At 28.3% G+C, this 21,846-nt stretch overlaps 1 protein-coding gene across 2 annotated transcripts in view; it reads right to left on the reverse strand.

The window, feature by feature from the left end:
* Positions 1 to 4,159: 4,159 nt before the first annotated feature.
* LOC118072218 (uncharacterized) overlaps positions 4,160 to 21,846 on the reverse strand; it is a 31,771-nt gene continuing 14,084 nt past the window's right edge. For both annotated transcript variants that reach the window (XM_035091912.1, XM_035091918.1), the window contains exons 2-10: positions 18,854 to 18,999; positions 14,474 to 14,649; positions 14,085 to 14,249; positions 10,971 to 12,975; positions 9,236 to 10,888; positions 5,629 to 5,874; positions 5,296 to 5,479; positions 4,701 to 4,978; positions 4,160 to 4,296 (exon numbers count right to left, since the gene is read on the reverse strand). In XM_035091912.1, coding sequence (XP_034947803.1) covers positions 4,705 to 4,978; positions 5,296 to 5,479; positions 5,629 to 5,874; positions 9,236 to 10,888; positions 10,971 to 12,975; positions 14,085 to 14,249; positions 14,474 to 14,649; positions 18,854 to 18,998 — 4,848 coding nt within the window. In that variant the 5' untranslated portion in view covers position 18,999 and the 3' untranslated portion in view covers positions 4,160 to 4,296; positions 4,701 to 4,704. The remainder of the gene's footprint in view (positions 4,297 to 4,700; positions 4,979 to 5,295; positions 5,480 to 5,628; positions 5,875 to 9,235; positions 10,889 to 10,970; positions 12,976 to 14,084; positions 14,250 to 14,473; positions 14,650 to 18,853; positions 19,000 to 21,846) is intronic.

Consider the following 21,846-nt stretch of genomic DNA (forward strand, 5'->3'; position numbering starts at 1 on the left):
TTATTTAATATTAAATTGATTCAAACTTCAAAAGTAATGCCCTCTATTTAATTTATAAAAACATTCATTTTTAGAAAATCAATTCTTAAGGTCAATGTTGACGGGAAAAAAAAATTAAAAAAAATTGTTGTTCATTCATTAGTTATGCGTTTCATTTGTGGTATTCTAATAATTACTATGTATCTAATGTTACTAAAAATAAAGTTGTTTTCAAAACATTGAGAAAAAAATTTCTAGAAATAGATTTTCACAACAAACATCTCAAACATCAATAATTATAGCTTCTATTTAAATTTTCTAATATAAAAAATTTCTACCTTATAATAATAATAACTCTAAAAAAATATCTAAAAAATTATTTAAAAAATATAATTTTTCTACATTTTCGAGGTATTTTAATTTCTTAACAATCTTATAAATATCTTTAAAAATAATCTGCATTTTTTAGGTCTGAACATTGTTATAGAATTTTATATAAACCAATTACAAAAAAAAATATATATTTATATATTTGGATTGCATAAAAGGATTAACGTAATTTACATTTGAATTCTTTTAAACTAATAATCAATATTCATATAAACTAAAAATCGATACTACTATTTAAATAAATTTTAAATACAGACTGTAAGTGTGAGTCATTAACAATGATTGCACACATTATGGAAGTGAATAAAACAATTACAATAACAATTATTAATGTTCCACAAATTTATGGAGGAGTATAATAGTAGTATCTCTTATTAAAGACTCTTGAGAACTCTGAATAATAGAGCTTAATAGAAAATACATAATAATAAATCGAATAAATTGTAATCAGTGAAGAATTTAACTAATGCACTTTTTAAATTGATAACAGTATACACAGCTGCATAATTGTAATAATTAAAATTGATATGTCAAATGTACAACATAATACAACAATGATAAGAGATATGTAGCTGCTAAAGATCAAAATAAACTATCTCTGAAAAATTATACAATTGCACACAGAATAAATTCTGTCTAAAAATGTGTAGAATATGAATACATTACTTATTGTTGTCATTAATTTACACATGGTCACGCATATACATTTGTTATTATTTTTTTAATTATTAATATTGATATCAACGTATTGTAAACTACTCTACTGTATAACAAATAAATATACATATACATAATATTAACTATAAAAGCTTTACTTATAAGCATCATCAACGTAAATATATTCTATCTAATGTTCAATTACTCGTTAATTAATCATTATTTCCTTCAATTTATTATACAATATGAATATTTATCAATTAATATATCTGTATTCCATTTGATATGCGATGATTTGCTAATCTAGATGAATCTTAAGTCATCAATTGTTATCTATGTTAATTGAATGGAATAATAATTAATAAAAATAATAGCTATTACCATTATTATTATCAATTATTATAATATAATGCAATATTATCTAATTATATCCATTATTAATAAGGAAGAATTAATATTATAATTTTTTTACGACATAGACAGTTGATTCTATCTCATCATCCGCGAGCAATATTAACAATTCAGTCATGAATGCTTCGACATTATTTTCTAATACTTGTTTAACGATATCAAACGTCAGACTTTCATTTCATCTTAGGGAGTACTTTTTTTTTAAAAAAATCATTTAAAAATATTCGATTTGATAAATAAAAATAAAAAATTAGTTAAAATAAAAAACAATTCAATACTCACAAATAATTGTTACTAGGCCATACTATCAAATGGGATGTATTATCCTATCTACGGGGTTTTTTTTTTTTTAAGTACTTGTTAACTCTTACTGCTTCACCTTTCTCGTTTTCACACTTTATCATATTTGATAACTAATATTTACACTGATTGCTACATACGTAATACGAAAACTGGTGTGGAAGAATATAATTCGGTTGATTTACTAAAGTTTTTAGTACCTTGTTTTTCAGTAGCCCTTTTATTTATTGATGATGGCAATACCTAAAAACATTAAATAAAAATTTATTAATAACTGACCAATTTATTATACTACTTATTAATATTTATTACAGTAGTTATGATAATGATGATTAGAAATTAATTATTCTTGTGATTAATCATTCGAAGTATTTAGCGTTATTGATATTGATTTAATTACAGGAAACTAGGCCAAGTTGTTGATAATATTATTGCATTTATGTTTAATATCAGTCAAAATTATTCATGCTATCAATTAATTTTTTTCATGAATATTAAAATTTTTAATATGGTTTCATTAAGTCTATTACTAACATTATTCTAGAAGTTATTGTTGAAACAGATCGTAAAAAAAGATGTACTATCTATTTAATTCAGCTCACCTTTTTCTTGTTATGCAAAGCTTTATCCCCTCCGTGGAGTTTATTATCTAGCTTACAATTTACTTCCAATTCGTTACGCATTCCTGAATCTTCCGATTTCCATCCGGTTGTCTTTTTTTCGTTTAAATCATCTGTTTTATCTTGGATTGAACTAATCTCAAACTTAATATCATTTTTTTCTATAGATCTATTGGTCCTTGTACAATCCAAGTAATCAAATTTTCCATTCAATTTATCGTCTGTGATGGATTTTATTTTAGGGTTGACAAATATTGATCCTATTGATGTAGTTGATATAGCATAAGATGTTTGATTAAAAATCGTACAATTATTGTCTTTATCATTATTAATCTTATCATTATTACTTTTAATATTCATATGAACGTTTATATTATCATTTTTATTAATATTATCTTCACTATGATTATTATTAATTGTACCAACTGGGAAATGATCCTCAGTTGGTTGGATACTGCTTGTTATGCATTTCGGAATAGCTAATTCCTTTAGTTCTGGTGAAGTTTTAGTTGAATTAGTACCTTCTATGTATTTAAGACTAGTAATATTATTAATGTCAGTTGTCAGATCTTCAGAAACATCAGTCTTTTTACCTAATAAATCATTATAGGCACTATTATTATTTAAAGAAACATTTTTATTTTTTATTTTATCAGCCATCATCTCTTTTTCGTTATCTTTTATCATTAAATATTCTAGCCGCGTGTCTTCCATCCTTCTTTCTTCAGAATCTATTAGAATCTTGGTTGGTACTGTTCTTAATTTTATCATTTCAAAATTATCAAGTAACTCATTTAATACAGTTTTTTTACTTCCAGATAAATTACCTACTGCTTTGATATCATCTTTATCTTTTTCTTTTAGGTCCGAAATTATTGTCCGTTTTTGTGATGACTTGGCAGAATATTTATGAAAAGTCACCTGTTTTTCTTGAAGGGGATCGATTGGTGTTACATTTTTCTGTATATCAATTGACGATGATGAAGGATAATCTTCGAGACTTTCAGAAGAGTGATTTTTATCGGATATATCTTTATTATCTGGCGTCTTCGTGAAGTTTGATGAATTTTTTAGAGGTAATGTTTTTTCCACTGGCGGAAAGTCAAGCGTTCTAGTTTGTGAAGTAAACTCTTTATATTTGTCTGTCAAAAAGTTCAAGTGGGCGTTATCTGCAAAAAAAATTAATGAATACGATTATTTATTATCCGACTTATTTTAAATAATTCTTTTTGATAAAATATATTTTTTTAATGAAAAAGAAATGCAATAAATAAAACCAACTCTGATTTTTTAACATTTTTAGATTGTAAAATCACTTTTTAAATATCAATCTCTTGCTTCATTGATCCGTTTTATAAGAAATTTATATAAAATAAAAAAAGTTAAAAAATAAAAATCTTGTAATATATATGAAGTATATTTTTATATTTGTTCAAGTAAAAACTACTTTAAAACTCACCCAATGATCCAGATCTGTTGGTATTATCTGCAAAAGTCAACATTTTTTTGTCATTTACTTGAGAGGAAATAATGACATCTTTAAAGTCTTGAGCAGTAAATAAAAGTGGTGGACATTTTTTCAATTTATTAGTTCTAGTCTGTTTCGCCGAAGACAATATTACTTCCTTGTGATTTAATAATTTTAAGTCAGAATTCTTTTTATAAATATTTATTTCAGGTAAGTTTCTTCCAATGATTGTTCCATCATCAACTTCAAATTCTTTCTTGGGAATTACTTGATTGTGATCACTTTTGAGTATCGAATGTTTTTTATTATAAAGGCTCTGTGGAATTTTTTCATCAAAACTTGTTTGAGACTTCAATGCAGTTGTAGTTTCACATGTTTTGTTGATGGTCTCGGTAAATTTTGGTATTGGAGGAGGAGGAGGCTTACGTTTCTTTCGGCGGCATGGTACGGGTGGTGGAATATTTCTTTTAACTAGAAATAAAAACAAAATCAAGTTTGTTTATTTATTTAAAATAAATCTAAAACACCAATTAATCCACTAAAATCATCGTACTTTGATCCATTTTAACTCAATTATTTTTTTAATTAATCAATTACAAATACTGTGATAAAAAATAAAAAAAATACTAATCAAAAAATCACGGAGCTTTAGAAAAAAGAAGTAACCAGAAGCTTTAGCACCTAGTAAGAAACTAAAGTCGAGTTTTATTTCTACAAATGAAATTACGTTAAGCTTGCCCTTCCCTCGCTCTTTTCCTCAACACGGAACTCATCTACTAGACTAAGATTAACAATAAATCAATATTTTAATCGAATAAAGACCTTTTAAGAACAAACTAAAGGTTTCAGCTGACTGGATTAGAAATAATGAATACCTGTTCATATGAAGACTTGATGGCTTGATGTACTAACATCAAAATCTTCAGGAGACAATAACAAACTTGCTGAATTTAATCCATTCCTCGTGACTGCTCTATCAATATTATAAAAATTATGTACGTCATAATTGTCCATGCTACTCGATCTTGCACTATTGTATGTACTTGATGAATTTTGATTAAATGCCAAGGGATCTGATAATTTTCGAGGTAGCCATTCTCGTGTCACTGATGAATGGACATCTGATGAACTGTTGCCTTTATTAAAATGTTCACTGAAACAATAATTAATTTCTTAGCGTATTCAATCTTCTATTATTATATTTGATAATGATTAAATTCTTGATAGATAATATGCTATCATAGTCAATGATAATCGTTAATATGATTGAGTTTACATCACTGAATTATATTACATTGATTTTTGTAACACTTTGATTGATGATCATTATTATTGGCTTCATCAATTGCAATAGATTATCATAAAGACAGAAATTATCTACTCCATTATTGATGAATTTCACATAATTCAAATATTGTTAGACAATTAAAATTTAATCAAATGATTGGTTGTATAATAAACAATATTTACTTTGAGTTGTGATTGTTGACTGAGTTAGTGTTCTGAAATTGGTTTTGTTGCTTAGAAGCACGTTCAGTTACTTGGGAAAGAACAAGTTCAACTGTTTCAGATGAACTATTTTGTAACATTTTTAGAGCATCTTCATAGCGGAAATTTAAAAGACTTTGACCATTTATCGCAACTATCCGATCACCTAGAAAAATAAATTTACTTTAGTACATAAAGTTAATTAACTTTTTCACTTAAGTTAAATAGATAAAGGTAAAAAAGGGTAAAGAAAATTTTAACAAGTTCTTTTGCTGTTACATAAAAAGTTGATGTAATAAAGTGATAGAAGAATACCTTTGTTAATGTTTCCAGCCATATCAGCAGATCCACCAACAGAAACTGCCTGGACGTAGACACCTCCATCATTTCCTTCAGTCACCTGAAGTCCAATACTTCCGCCGTGACCTCTTTCGAGTTTAATCGTTGAAAGAATCCTTTCTTCAGCAAATGACAACTCTTCAAGTCTTGCCATTAGTGAAGTTGACATTGTTTCGTCGTTGGAAAGATGAAAAGACTCGTCGTCCACTCTTATATCTGCATCTAAATTATAGAATTTATTTTTAATTTCATACTAGCTTTGTACAATGTTTCAAAGTAATATTCATAGCTCAATTGCAATTAACTCATTCATATAAACTTATGAAAAAATTTCTTGCTCTTTTTACTAAGCTGTTCTTTCCGTTTTAATTAAAAAATATAGTAAACAAGATTTTTTTTTTTTGTCATGAAACAAACTAGCGTTAATCGAAAATAAATTAAACTATGTCACTCTTAGGAAACAGTAGTAACATAAAAAGTGTGGTAGACATCAGTCCACTGGATCTGGAGATAATCACAAAAAAAATCTATCGTGTACACATACATACACAGACTAGAAAGCCCCTCTTTTTCGAAGCCGGTTAAAAACTAAGCATTTAAAATGAAAAATGTGACTTAATACAGTTTTTTGTACGAAGTACTTTTAAAGTTCATGAAAAGAGTAAAAATGTTAATACTTCACAATAGCACATCTGCTCTCAGCTATTGCAATATGGAATGATTCCACATGTGTGCTATTTTGATTCAACATGTTAAAAAAATACAATGAATATTTTATGAGACTATTCAGAATATTTTTGCCAGTTTCGAATAAATAATTAACTCCTTCTAACCTGTTGAAATAGTTAATTAAAACAAATAGTATTTAACTCGAAATGACAAAGCGAAAGTTAAAGGAAAATGTAAATCATGAAGTAGAAAATAGTAACGAGTTTTATTTGAATTCCCTAGACAATTCATTTGATGAATAGCATGGTAGACAACGATAATGGTTGTGATAATTGTTTTTGACAACCATTCTGATATTGAAATAGTTCCGAGAAAATGGTGAGCAATGCAATTAGAATTCTCAAGTGACATTGTAATAGAAATTAGCAGTAGTGAAAAAGTAGACACTTTTACAGATGTATTTATTGTGTTGGAGTGATGTTACTGACAAAACTATGAGTACCAATGAAAAATGAATTGTTCATACGAATCAAAATATCGAGAAAAAAAATCTCAAACTCGCTTATTCAATACATAAAGCCTACTCGTATTTTTAAACTTTTTTTTTGTTGATGAATTGTCAGAATATACTGTTCTACAAACGAATAAATATGCCAGAACGAAAACACAAGAAAAGCATTTATCTGAACGTTCCATTTGGCATAACTGGGTTGACGTGACAATAGAAGAGTTGACAGCATTTATTGGCGTGATTCTGAACATGGGCATTATCATTATTCATAATTTAAAGAATACTGCTTAACACTACGTTGAACAAATACCATCACTTTTGGTGATTCATTTTACAGACGAAAAATTTGAACAAATGCTCCAAATGTTGTATGAATATAGAGAAGAATTATTCGAGAGAAAAAAGAAATGACAGAAAAAAGTGTAAGATGAGTATGATTACGTGAAGATAGAATTAATTACATTCCAGTGAAGTTGAAAAAAAAACATTCCTAACTAAAAATGCAAATTATCTTCATGAAGATAAATTTTATTTGCAAAAGTGAGAATCGTAAAATTATTTGCAGACGATGCAAACAAGTTTGTCAAATTATATTTGATAACCTAGCAGTCAAGTTTTACTAGAACTGCAATCAAAATAAATATGTTTGCAGAATTAGCAAAAATCTGAAATTTGTAGTTTTGCCTCAGTAAACTTTTGCTGAAATTGACAAATATAAACTCAATAAGATTTGATATTTATCAGTTTCAATCTATGTAACTTTATTCTTTTTTAAAATAAAAAGTTAAATTTATCAGAATATAAAAAAAAAAAAAATGCTAAATATCTATTCCTCACTCAAATTTATTTGTTATCAGAAAAAAATCTAACAAATAAATTTTGCAAGTCTTAGGAATTTATTCCATATCTTATTGAAAATTCCAAGAATGTCTCAAGTCAGACAAACAAATACCTATTGAAGAATAGATCGTTATTTGAGGGCAACAATTTCAAAACTTACACACCAAGAATAAGCCCACAAGATAGAGAATCTGCATTGTGTTTTACGAGATACCCAAACTAGATACATTTATTTCACTTTTCCTTACTACCCATGTGTTGGTGCCAGCACAAAAAGCTTCGCCCTGATCTTATAAGTTCTAGGATTGTTTTACAACTATACCAGAAGTTACTAAACGCCTATCCTGAAGCAAGAGGATATTACATCTTTGCCAATGGGTGTTATACAGGAATCCCATTAGAGTACGAGCTATTGAAACTAAAATGTTATATAACTGGTGCATGGAGTACAAGTAAGCGTATAATGCATTCGAGATGTCATTAAAAAACCTACTTTCATAAACAATAATGTTGTAGTGTATTGATCGTGAAATATTCTACTTCTGGTGTCGAAGGATAAGAGAATAATTTCTGCATTTAAGCATTTACGAGGTCTCAACTATGGAGACTGTTAACAGAAGATTTCATAAAAATCTATTAACAGAATAGAATAATAAAAATAGTAGGTGTTGATGATAACACAGAGCATGGAAGTTTATAATGCATTATGTGAAAGTGATCTCTCAAGAGCTACTGATAACATAAATAATGAGAATGTGTGCAAAAGGTCAGCTTGAATGGCAAAAGCAAACATTTGATGTTTATCTAGTGATTAAGAGAACTAGTGGTCAGTGATTTCCATGAGGAAGCATTTACATATCCCAGAAGATCATCATCCTCAGATAATGAGAAAAAGCTCAATGCCAAGCTTTCTATTCGTATAATTTGCCATCTGGGAGAAGTGTAAAGGACAAAGGTGACTTGGTATGTTCCAATAGGAATATTAAAGGAGGAGCTGGCAAACTAATTATTATTATAAAACACGTTCTCGGAAGCCAGAGCTCCACATTAGTGAATGCTTCAAGAGATAGCACACAATAGAAAATTATGAGCTATAATTTTCACACTTAAGTCGAGAGCAATACTGTATTGTTGTTAAATTGAATAAATATTCTATAAGCATAGATATGTTAATTAAGATAACATCATAAATTTGATTATTTTCCAAGGACTTGGATCATTAGTATGCACTCAATAGGAATTGGATAATAAAAACTTTATGAAAAGGTATTCACACTTGAAACAAATATGAATGTGATTTTGTATCTGAAGATTTGTAGCTAATCAATATTGACAATCTGACATCATTTGAATGATTAATTAATAAAATTGACTTGGTAATTGAATAAAAATGAATCAATGAATATTGAAATCCGTGAATTAGTGTAGAATTCTTGCAAATTAATGCATCAACAGAGCTACAGAAATGCTATGCATAATATTGAAAAAATGAAGAACTTATTGATTCAATAAATAAATATTGAAACATATTAAACAATAGCTTGATATAAACAGTATACTTACTCAATACATATGCTTCAGTCATAGGAGATTCTTGTTGTGAACTCTGTGCAGAAACGGTTGACTGAATTGATAAAGTCGTATCAGACTGTGTAGAGAGCAATTCCAAGTCATCCGAAGAATCTTTTGGTATTGAATTACTATTGTAAATCGCACGAGTTCCCATTTTCACTCCTAACCTTCTCGGCAAGCTTGGAGTTCGTACTGACGATCCCTGAATACTTTGCTTAGAACTATCATAATGATTAGGAAGACTCGATGACTTAGCTTTTATTATACTTTTGATATCAAGCTCCTTATTTTTAATATTACACATTTGCTCAGGAAGCCGATACTTATTAACATCATTTTTTTTTGAATTTCCGGTTTTATTAATTGCTGCATATAGCTCTTCAGCAGGATGCTGAATAACAGCCTCTTTCGAAGCATCATAATTATTATTTAAAGGTTTTGATTTAGGAACATCATAAATAATTTGTTGACGATCACAAAGCTTTCCAATGCTCTCATAGTTATTTATAAATATTTTTTCTTCTTTAAATAGTGCCGGATATTGGGTATTTTCTATTTTCTCATTAAAATTCATTTGAGATCGTTCACTCTCATCTTCTGTATCTCTTGAAGCTCCTTCCGGTTCTAGGCGTGCATTCACTTGGGCATACAATGTGTCGTCTTCTTCTTCCGGTGTATAACAAACGGAGTCTTCATTATTTTTCGGCTGCCAATCACTTGAATCTTTCTCAGGATTTTCATTTTCTTTATTTTGATAATCTTCTAAAGTTGTTTTATTACATGTGTCATCATTAATCTTTATTTTTCCAATATTTCCAATCGATATTTTCATTTTACTTATTTTAATCTTTTGTTTGAACGGCGAAGTTACCGAATTTTCCAAGGATAATGGCACTCCAAAGTCTTTTATTAATCCCTGAAGTGACGTAAGCTCCGATCGAAGCTTCAAGAAGAATTGGTGATGCAGAGAAGTGAGCTTAAAAGCATAGTAACTTTTTTTGTGATCCATATTTAGTTTAAACTTCACTCTTTTACCGTTAAACTTAGTGTAAATAACAAGGTTATTTTTACTATAACTCAAAGTTTGGATATCCTTCCATTGCAATTTGATTAATTCCGAAACTTCTCGAAACTGTCCGGCTCTTTTAAATAGTTTAATTCCTTGTCCATAAACACCAAACCATATTTTAGACTCAGATTTTTTTGTTTTACTTTTGTCATCATTATTCTTCTTTAAATCTTTATCAATATCAATAGAATTCATAATTAAAGAATTTTTTGGAACCATATAGACATTTTCTTTACCATTGCTGTTAATTATGTAATCAACTTCTTGATCATTCGGAGCAGAAACAATTGCATTCAAATTGCTGTAATTATCAGAGTTGTAATCGATATTGTTAGCAACAGGATAATCAATGATATTGTCCAATTTACAAGTACTTTCAGTAGCAGAAACACATTTTATACTACACGAAGATGCACTAGCTTTAGGGCAAATATAGCTTTGAGCTTTTTTAAGCCTCTCAATGATTCTTTTCAAAGCTTTTGTTTCAATCGTAGCGATGTAAAGGTGTAATCCGTAATCATCAAGTTCTTGCGCATGTGTAATAAATAATTCTTCAGCAGTATTTGCATCTAAACCTGAAAGAAATAATAATAAACCATTAGTGATGAATAGATTATTGTTTTATATTTAAAAGTAACAATAAAAAAGCTATCAAACCTCGTCTATTTTGATGGGCTCGATGGAGTTGAGTTGTCAAGACATTTATATTGCAGTTCAAGTGTGGTCTCGGTTGATCAGGAGTACTCAGAATCAAAGTTTCCGGGACATAGTGTTCAAGCAAAAAATAATTACCCCGACCGTGTTCATTCTCGTTATAGTTACCAAACTCAGCTTGTAAAGCCAAACCCGTTAAGTTTATAAGTTGAGGTAAAGTACAAACTAATTGCTGTTCCAATATACACCGTCTTATTTGAAGATAAAGTAAGTGTTTTGATATCCAACTTCTAATACCTCTAAGAGACGGTAAGAAGAATCTTTGCCTAAGATATAGCATGAAACTAGTTGGAAGACATAAAGGTCCTTTATTTTTGTCGTTATTTAACCATCCTGGAGGTGCTACTTTGTGTAATTTTATCTCAGGCGGAAGCATAGCAAAGTCCCCAGCTAATAAAGCCGCCAGTCCAAGTGTAAAATTTTCCTCTAATTGTTCCGTTTGAACTATTGATTGAAACAATTCTCCAGCTGTTATTTTCTGACGATCACAGACTACGTCAATCCGCTGTCCAGATAATAAAATTACTACCAGTCTGCCTACATTATTTCCTTTTGCATCTCCCACCGATAATAATTTTGGCGGCTGATTCGCTCTAACCACAAACTCTGGCCCAACACATTGTGTCTTATTATTAAAACAGCGCATTGGTCCACTGAGGGTTCGATATAATCTCGAAGGAGCTCTTTGAATAGGCTTACCACGTCGAGCCCTTGGCCCATTCCTTACAGCATTTCGGGGTGGTTTTGGGGGCGGTGGTGGTGGTGAAGAGCTATTATTCTGAGCATGAAGTACAGCCTGTCCATTGAAATTTGATCCTATTCTCGGTGGCTTTGGTGGAACTGGTTTATGGAGGCCTTGAGGTATTGTGGAAGACTCCGGATTCTGTTGTGTCCGATTTAAATACTGTTTTTGTTGCTGTTGATGACTTGAATGGTCATCGTTACTTCCTACAACATTCCTTAATTCTCTATTCAACTCAGTAGTATTACTTCTCACAAGATTTTGTCTCAGCTCTAGAGAATCTTGATTGACGTTGTGATTATTTGCCGGCAACTCAACATTAGAATACTGTCTTGGTAATTGTGCTTGGTTAAACTGACTTGGGAAGTTATTATTATTATTAATATGCAAGGGATTATGTTCATGTTGATATGGCATGTGTTCGTTTATTTTCACACAGTGGGCGATGCTTGGCTGAGACCAGGTGCAGCATGTTCCAGACCGGGGATTTTCTTTTATAGGAATTGGCTGAGGGTAAACATCCTTCCGTTCAGCTAGTGGATGCCACTTGACAGCCGACAAACCATTGACTCTTACATCTTGCGAACTGAGAAATGGCTTGATTGGAAAGGCATAAATTGGTTCACTATAAACACTACTGCCGCTGATTGAAGGTTTTGTAACATTTCCATTTGTATTATTTTCTTTCTTTATCGGCTCAGCAACGTGATTATCAGCTCTTCCACCAATCAATGGATTTTTTGATGAACACTCGGAATAAATTGGTTGAGAGTTTGTTCGAGAATGACTTACTTGACCATCTAAAAGTATATTTCCAGATTTTATATCGACTTGAGATTGAAATTGAGGCTTTGCGCTTTGCAATATCCGTTGATCTCCTTGAAGCAAGCTCGGAAGATTCGGATGAGATCGTGAATTTCGTGATTGAGTTTTAAAAAGATTTCCTTTTTGATGTTTAGAATAGTGATGGTTTCCTGACAACTGTTGATTATTTTCCGAAAGTGGATTTTGAGGTTGACTTTTGTTCTTAGTTGGATGGTGACGCCGGGGATGATGATAGTAAGGATGTAATTGTCTTACTTGATGTGTTGTAGCCCGTTTTCGTGCTGTGTACTGAGGTGACCTCACCACCTCCCAGTACATATCCATTACAATATGTGTAAATGGTTTTGACAGCAACCGCATGCGACAGTACTCCGATATCACCTGGAATAGACAAATAGAATCGTTCATAAACAATCATTAATAAAAATTAAACGTAATAAATAAACAATCGATGACAGATAGTAATAAATTTCAGATAACAATCTTCATAAATTTATGGTTAAAAATGAATGTATTAAAAGAGACATTTAAAATAAATTATTCACTGTAATGTTTAATATTTTTATCTAGTCAGTGTAATAATTTTACTTGCCAACTCAAAAATGAATTTTAATTTAATTTCAAATGTATTTTATTTAATAACAATTGACTCTGAAAATTAAATAAAAAATCGGTGGTGCAATAAACTGCATGCAACTAAATTATCGTGCAGCAGTTCATGGATATGGTAATTGATAAATGGAATATATTATAAATAGTATCATTAGCACAAGCAAAGGAGAAATAAAAATATCATGACATGAAGTTTTTGGTGAGCAATGAATTTTTTAGTTTAGTATTAAAAAAAAAAAAATTCAATCCAATGAATAAATACAGAATGACAATTCTCATTAATTTTCTAATAATTGATAATTAATTATTAAAATGTCATTTAACCAATGGTTAACCGAAAGCTATATTCAACATTCATTTGAACTGTAATTTAAAAAATTAATTAACTCTATTTACCTTGAAAAGCATTTTACCTCAATCGTACAGGAAATAATTTAGTTTAATGAGAATATTCTGTTTTTGTAATAAGAACAAATATTAAATTAATTATATTTATCATTAAAATGTAATTTTAATGATCATTCTCTAATTAGATAATTAAAGAGAATCGCGGAAATTTTTTATTTTAAAATGACTTCCTTACTCCAAGCTATTTTAGTAATTATTATCGATTAATTTTCATGTCACTTATTGTTCAATAAAACAATAATTTATAAAAAAAAGAATAGAAAAAGTAGAGTACAAAGTTTTCAAATGAAATGTTCATCATCTTCATTATCCTCATTCCACTTGATTATATAAAAATGACACCTTTCATTCAGTGGTAAGTATTTAAATGAATTTAATTGCTTTCATTTAACATTATAATGATGAAGCAATTTGTATAATAATCAATTATTAATTATCGTGTAATTTGAATACTTATGTATTAAACATACATCTAAAAGGTTCATAAGAGAAGCTCGTCGTTGTGGATCTGGTTCAGTCATAGCTGCTAGGACAGATTGAAGAGCAGAAGGAGGTGAAACTGACACAGAGCCTGTCAGAGCAGCAACCCTTGGAGTGGTATCCAATAAAGCTCGACCAAGGGAATACATCCACATCTGTACAGATAAAAATAAAATACATTTTTATTCTACTTTTTATTCGCATATTCATCATGTGTGGCATTGATGGATTGTTTTTTAACCAGCAACAGTAATAGTAAATGTCCTACTGATGCATAAGATTTTTTTTTTTATTTCCATTTTACTTTTATGTTTTTTTTCATCAGCATGTCTTTCATCATCATTTAATTTCTCTACCCGTTTTCTTTTCATTTACATACCTTTTCTGACTCTGTATCTGAATACAATCGACCAGGTCTATATTCTGGAGGCAAATATGCTCGTGCTGTTTCTGGAGGCGCCACTTGCAGGGTTACTCTACCCCTTGGTGTCAGTTCGAGGGTGTGAGGTGTAACCACGGGCCCCGCCCGCGAGCCACTTCCCACAACTCCACTGTCTGTAATAATGGATGAAAGGTGATTATTTTAATCTTGCGTTAACAATACGATTTGTTGCTATATATTTAGACAACAGAGTCAATATTCTGAACCCGTTATTCAAATGTTACTTAAATGAGACTTTTGTCATTCAGTTAACAATGAAATTATTTATTGAACTGGAAGGAATTTGTTTAAATGATAAATCATAGATAGGTCGTTATTTATAAGCTCTGACAAAAGGAATAAAAATAACAAATATTATTTACAATAAACAAATAATGTGGTATGAAGTTTTTCTATTTTTAGAACATAAATTGAAGTTTTATCTAGAATTTTTCTTCATACTTTTTTTTACAACTCTTCATCCCTCAAAAGTGTATTTTAAATTAAAAATAAAAAAAAAATCTGTGATAAAAACATTCTTTTGTCTTGCAAATCAAGTATCTCATAATTTTATAAAATCCATATTTAATGATGATATTAAAAATAAAATATTATTCCTTAATGAGAATAATAAAGAATACATATCATTTGATTTCTTTTAGAATGATAATTTGAAAAAACTTCCTATGAAACATTTTTCAATGTTCATTTAAAAGAATCTTGAGAATTCAGGTAGATATTCTGGATTTATGTTATTATATATGCAATAAATTCAAAAGTTATCTGAAGAAGCTGATGTGACTTGAATATTTTGCATTCTTCTGTTATCAATGCTATAAAAATCATACAGTGAATTCTTTCATTCCAACACAAAAATAAAACCTTCATTTAGTTACCAAGTAAAAACACACAACTTACAATTAGCCTTGCAATAAGTTATTTAATAATAAACCACTGTGAGTCATCGATTGAATGAAGTTCTTAAATTTATTCTCAGAATAATTGTTCTCAAGAACTACAAATAGATATACCTATTGACTTTAACTTCTCTTTAATAGATCTCCGCTATAACTTGCTTATTCAGATTTATTTTAAGAAGCTTATTAAATCAAAGATGATTTTATAGCAGGCAATTACTAATCGTCCAAAAAAAAAAACAACAATTCCTCTTAGCAGGCTATCAAATACTTGGTGGGATTGTCATGAGAATAAAAGCTGCCTTAATCAACCTTTAATCTCAAACTCTTGAAGATAATTTATCCACTGATTTTTTATCATGTAACCAACACTGAACTCTAAAGTAAGAATAAACTCACTTAATAATAATGACAGCTCATTGACATAAATTCAGAACTCGTTGACATATTGATGCCAAGGAGACTGGAGAGATGCTTTTGAAGAGGTGATATTAGGTATTTTAATTAAAAAATTTCGAGCCTCCCAATTGCACAATATATTATTTCAGTCTCTCATCATCTCATATAATTACATCACAAATGCATCGACCAGGTGATTATTCCCCTCTTGTTGATTTTTCTAGCTCAACATGATAATTCTTTAGATTTTAATTAAAATTTAAATTATTCAAGGGCATACAATTTTCACTAATGACATTAATTGAATTAGCTTGAATGTCACGTATTTATTGTGATAATAGGAATGTGCTGAGGAATGTATTCTCATAGACAAGTCGAATTGGAGCAATCCTTTACTTGATATAGAGGACATGGACTATGTACGTTCCTCAGGCATTGAGTAAACCTCATATGTTGGAATTACCACCTTTTCTCATACCTCCATCCACTTCCATGCTTTTCTATTTCATTTTATGTGAAGATTTTCACTGGCTATTTATATACCCTGTTTAAACAGAGTCCTTTAATCCTGTGGATAAACACTGCTTCAATAAAACATTTTTTTACGAGTATTTAGAAAAATAAAAAAATAAAAAATACAGTAAATAAAATTTTTAATTATAAAATACTTGGATTAAAAATAAACGTCATTTTGGATTTTCTGTAATCCTAGAATAAGAGACCCTAAGGTCTTCTAGAGAAGGTACCTTCTGTTTCTTCAATTCCTTGGAGAATAAGCACTCTTCCAGGCTTATGTTGGAATAAATTTATCACATGAGCTTGAGACAAGTATACCAAAAGTAGTTTATATTAACCAACTTAGATATGAAGACAATCTATCTTATTCATGAGAATTTTGAAGTTTACTTCATCATTTATTATGTTGAATAAATTTCCTAGTATTGTAATAAATTGCATCTTCAATGAAGTATAGAAAAAGTAAAATAAGTATTTCCTGGAGATACAACAAGAATCAAAACTTTTTCAACAACTGACCTATCACTGACAGGATATTTTATTATGTACAACAATACATGTTTACCAGAACCCATTAGATGATGAATACATCTTGATACTATCTAGGATGAAGTTTTATAAGAAAGAAAAATATTTGTAAAGTTGTCAACTTTTATTACATTATCTAGGTATCTTTTTAAAATCAAATTTAACTTCATTGAGGAAAAATTCTACCTGCCTCTAATACCCAAATTATCCTGATCATTGATCTCCTTGATTGCCTTGGTCAACAGCTAGGAGCCCTAGATATTAGTTGAAGGAGATTGCTTGATCAGAGGGTTTCACTCTTGGAAAAATGTTTTGACAAGCATCAATTCATTTCATTATGATATCATGAAAGTTAAGATCGATAGGTTATGACGTTAATGTATTCAGTCAAATATTTTTGAAATATTGATCGTATCAATATGCCATTATCTTGAGTTAAGTTCTTTATTGGTATATCAATGAAAAAAAAACAATGTTAATTGAAGATTGAAAAATAATAATCTATAAGATTCTAAAATATATAAATAAATAATGTAAAAATTATTTTAGAAAAAAATTTAATTCAATCATTTCTTTTTTATCATATCTTCACTATTAATTTTTTCCACGTCACATTTTTTTCAATCTACTCCCAATTAAAAATCTTCGTGCAGTAAAAATATGTCATTCAATTAAATTGGGGTTTAAAATATATTTATTTCTATTTTTTACTCGTTTTATAAACACTAATATAAAGCTTGAAAAATTTACATTTGCTATTTTTTCTCAATAAAAGATACAAATCAATTGAAAAAAAAAAATTACTCTTAATTGTTGTAACAAAAAAAAATTGTTATCGATACCTATCATATTGATATTATTGATTAAATTAAATTTTAATAATGAAATAATTATATATTGTATTATTACTTTAAAACCAATATGCTTATTAATTTTGATTGGAAATGTAGTAAAGTCTACCCCAATCTTCTATTTCATTCAAAGCTATTTCTTACTTGAAAACATAAATTTAATTGGCTCCCAATATTTATTCAATATATTCAATTAAATATAAAATAAATCTTAAAGTCAAAATGTGGATGAAATTTTTATTCAATTTAAAATAAATAAGCTATTGAGTACTAGAACAATTATTAAAAATAAAAATAATCAATAAATCTATTTATTTCTACATAAATTCGTTTTTTTTTTTTTTTATATTAATTTCATCAAGCAATAATTTGTAATGCCTTCAAAGAGGTAGATTAGTATTTAAAATAATTTATGCATTCATATAGTCAGGTAATGAATTTACTAATCCACATATTGAAAACTATTCTATAACTCTTTGATATAATTTATTGAATAATTAACAAGCAATCAATCATCGATAAAAGTAATTTTAAACTAATTATATATCAAGTATAAGAATAATTATTTTTCAAAAAAAAAAATAATTTGATAATAAAGGTTATTCATAATGAATGTTTTAATTATTCCAGGTCATTATCTAAATAAAGATTACATAAATTTCAAGAGAATCTTTTGCTTGATTAATAATCAACGTGGCTTATAGCTAAAGCAAATATTTTCATTATTTTATTCCTTAATTATGAATTATATTTTATAAAAAAGAGCTTGAGTTTTAGCTTCATTAAAATGGCGTTGACATCAAAGCTATCAAGAATAAAGAATATGAAACACATCACAAGACCTAAAGAAAGATCATGACAAAAGGTAATTTTTTAATTTGTCATGACGTTGGAAACCTCATTGGTTCGTTGATATAACAATAAAATAACCTTTTTAAAGCAAAGAAATCTTAACAATACGTCATGAAATGTTAAAGAGACTTTTCAATTATAAATAATCCAGAAATGGTTGAATCATGTTCTTGGTTGTGGTTTAAAAAATATATATAGAAGCTTGCTGAAGCTCTAACATTATTCATGGTTAAGTGTATATTGGAAGATGTTTATAAAATGTGTTAGGTACATACTGGAGAGAAAGAGATCCTGGAGGGCCTGGGCAGCTTGGCAGAGTAAAGCCCATGTTTCTGCGGCGACGAGGCCGGTTCCTCTCAAAGCAAGAACATCTCCTGCTGAAACCGGCAATGTAGGACTTTCTGTTGTCTCCTTTGACATTCTAAAAATAAAAGATGATAAAATGTAGATTATATTGATCTCAAATCTCTCATATTTAGATTTATTTTATTTATTATTGAAGGATTAAAATTTTAATTAAACTGAAGAAGTAGATTTATAATAAAAAATAAAAGTACTAGAAAAATAATTAATTGATTTTTTTAGTTTGAATTCTCTTGACATTTTCCATTATATTCACATTGATAAGCATAACTATTATTATTATTATCAAGTGTTATATTATTTATCATGATGATTAATCAAATGAAGTTATTAAAAATTTGTAGAACTTTTTGGCAAAGGTCCAGGCATGAAGTTGGAGATGATTAATAAGTGACATTAATTTTTAGGAACGCTACTGACTCTTGTTAAATATTAACTAATTTTTGAATTAATTAATAATGTTGATTAATTCAAACAGAATCAATTGTGTAGTATTTTGATGAGTGCAACGAATTATAAATTAACCATCTGTTCAACTCATTTAATACCTGAATTTATGACTACTCTACACATTGTTGCTCAATTATTCCAATAAATATTTATTCATAAACCCAACTCATTATTCAGCTAAATATAGTTTTTAAAGTAAAAATAATCCGCAAATAATTAAGTAAAAATAGTTCCAATTAACGATGGATTATGAATAAGAATTAGCAAGATAAAAAAAAAGTTTTATAACTGAATGTAGAATGACTGTAATAAGTGGTGTGGAACTTATTATTTTCTCCTGGATGGAGTTACTGATTGAGAATAAAGTGATAAGTGTTGAGAAGTTGAGAATTTAAATCTATAGAATGAAGCACATTTCCATTGGAATTAGATTAACGCTCTTAACTGATTGATGCTCGATGCAGCAATGACCTATAGCTGCTAACCTTAATTCAGTCCAGTGCCAGAGACGAATGATTTTCAACTACTCAAAGTGGTGATGTGCCAATCTTCCTCCAACAAGCCTAATCAATTTACTGTCCGTTCAGCATGATAAATCGACTTTTAACACCAATTTTTCAACCATTTGATTTTCATCTAGTACTTTTTTACTCTGTGTGCTATCATATTATCTATTAATGTTGCAATAAAGCTTTCTTTTTAAACATTATTGTTAAAATCAGTGGCAATAATTATTATGAATAGATGAAACTAGAAATATATCATTAAGACTTAAATAAATGAAAAAAAAGACAAGTTAGGATGTATAAGTTTCAGTCAGTCTTAGCTTAGCTCCAGGATATCAATAATAAAAGCCTGCATTCTCTATGTATTATTAGTTTTATAAATTGGTTAATTATTTTGTTAAAACTAACTACCTTTATCATTCAACAATTATATTTATATTAAAGATAATAAATAATAATAAATAATAATAATAAAGAAATTTTTTATCTATTATTTTTTGTCATTGATAAAAAAAATTAATTATTATTATTATTCAAGCATTTCAGTTTAATTTTTAAGTCATCCAGTATTCTTATGAATAATGTAAAGGATTTGTTTTTGTTTGTTAAGCTTATAAATGACTCACGAATGTATAAAATTAAATGAAAACCTTCAGTATAAGTAAAAAAGATAAAAACACTGTTGAACATGATGTAAAAAAGTAACCTTCACATTTAAGTTGGTTTAATTACCGAGAGGCTCTTTAATTTTTCTAATTAGCAAGGTTTTTTTTTTAAAGTGAATTTTCTTTAGGTATGATTAACAACAGGTAAATTTTATTTATAATTATGTTAAGTAAACCAGCGAATATTTAATACTTGAAATAATTCATGATATAATCAGCAAATTTATCTCATATTGAATGAAAGTAAATAAATAAATACTCAGAGAACCTATTAATAATACTACACTTTATATGTAGGTTGTTGTCACAAATAAATTTTATAGTCACAGCTTATTCAAATGTTTAATAAATGTTTATCAATTACTAATATCACTATTTCGAACTCTGGTATTTATTGGAAAATCATTAATGGAATCCAAATTTTTAATAATGAATTCAATAAAGTAACTTAAAAATATTTACTACTTTATTTAAGTGATTTATTATCTCTTTCTCATTTTATTTCATTCATTATGAATTTAAAAAAAATAATTCACTTAAGATAAGAGACTCTATACTCGATCAGAGTCTAGAAGCCGATCAACATTAATTTTATGGCTTTTTATCACATTATAAAATATAAAACCCTTAATTAAAAATTATTTATAAATATTATTAAGTGTATTTTGATCATGTCACTAAATATCGGTATTTTAATTGAACTATTTTGTGTGGCATTAAGCAAATTTACTTGTTACCATGAGTATTTTATTAAGTGTACTCAATTTCATACTCATAAAGATTGGCTAGACGAGCATTATTATTACTGTAATTATTTTCAATACTGTCTATAATTAAAAATACATTTGAAAACGTTAACTATCTTTTTTTTTATTCACTAGACTATTTTCATTACCCAGTGAAAAAAATTTTTTTGACATTATTTTATAATTCATTTTGGTTCATTTTCTACACAGAATAAATTTTGGTGTAAAAATTATCCTACTTTAAAATAAAAAATCTATCACGGTCATTGTGTCGCACAGTTACTCTACTGTAAATAGAGTAAATCAGTACTCGACAAAAGTATTTTCTTCAGTAATATTTTTTGGGTACAATTATGGAATATATGAAAAATTTTATTTTGAAATTGATTGTAAAGTAAAATATGATCGTGAATAAGAAATTCTAGATTAGAAAATAATGGAAAAAATTTAAAATTTCAATTACCCAATACTCGTCAATCTGTAATTGAAATATTTAAAGTATCGAATTTTTATTTTTTTTCTAATTAAAAATTCCTCA

This window comes from Chelonus insularis, unplaced genomic scaffold (genome assembly GCF_013357705.1).
Source record: "Chelonus insularis isolate UGA/USDA-ARS -01 unplaced genomic scaffold, ASM1335770v1 contig_131_pilon, whole genome shotgun sequence".
In the NCBI taxonomy this organism is placed as follows: domain Eukaryota; kingdom Metazoa; phylum Arthropoda; class Insecta; order Hymenoptera; family Braconidae; genus Chelonus; species Chelonus insularis.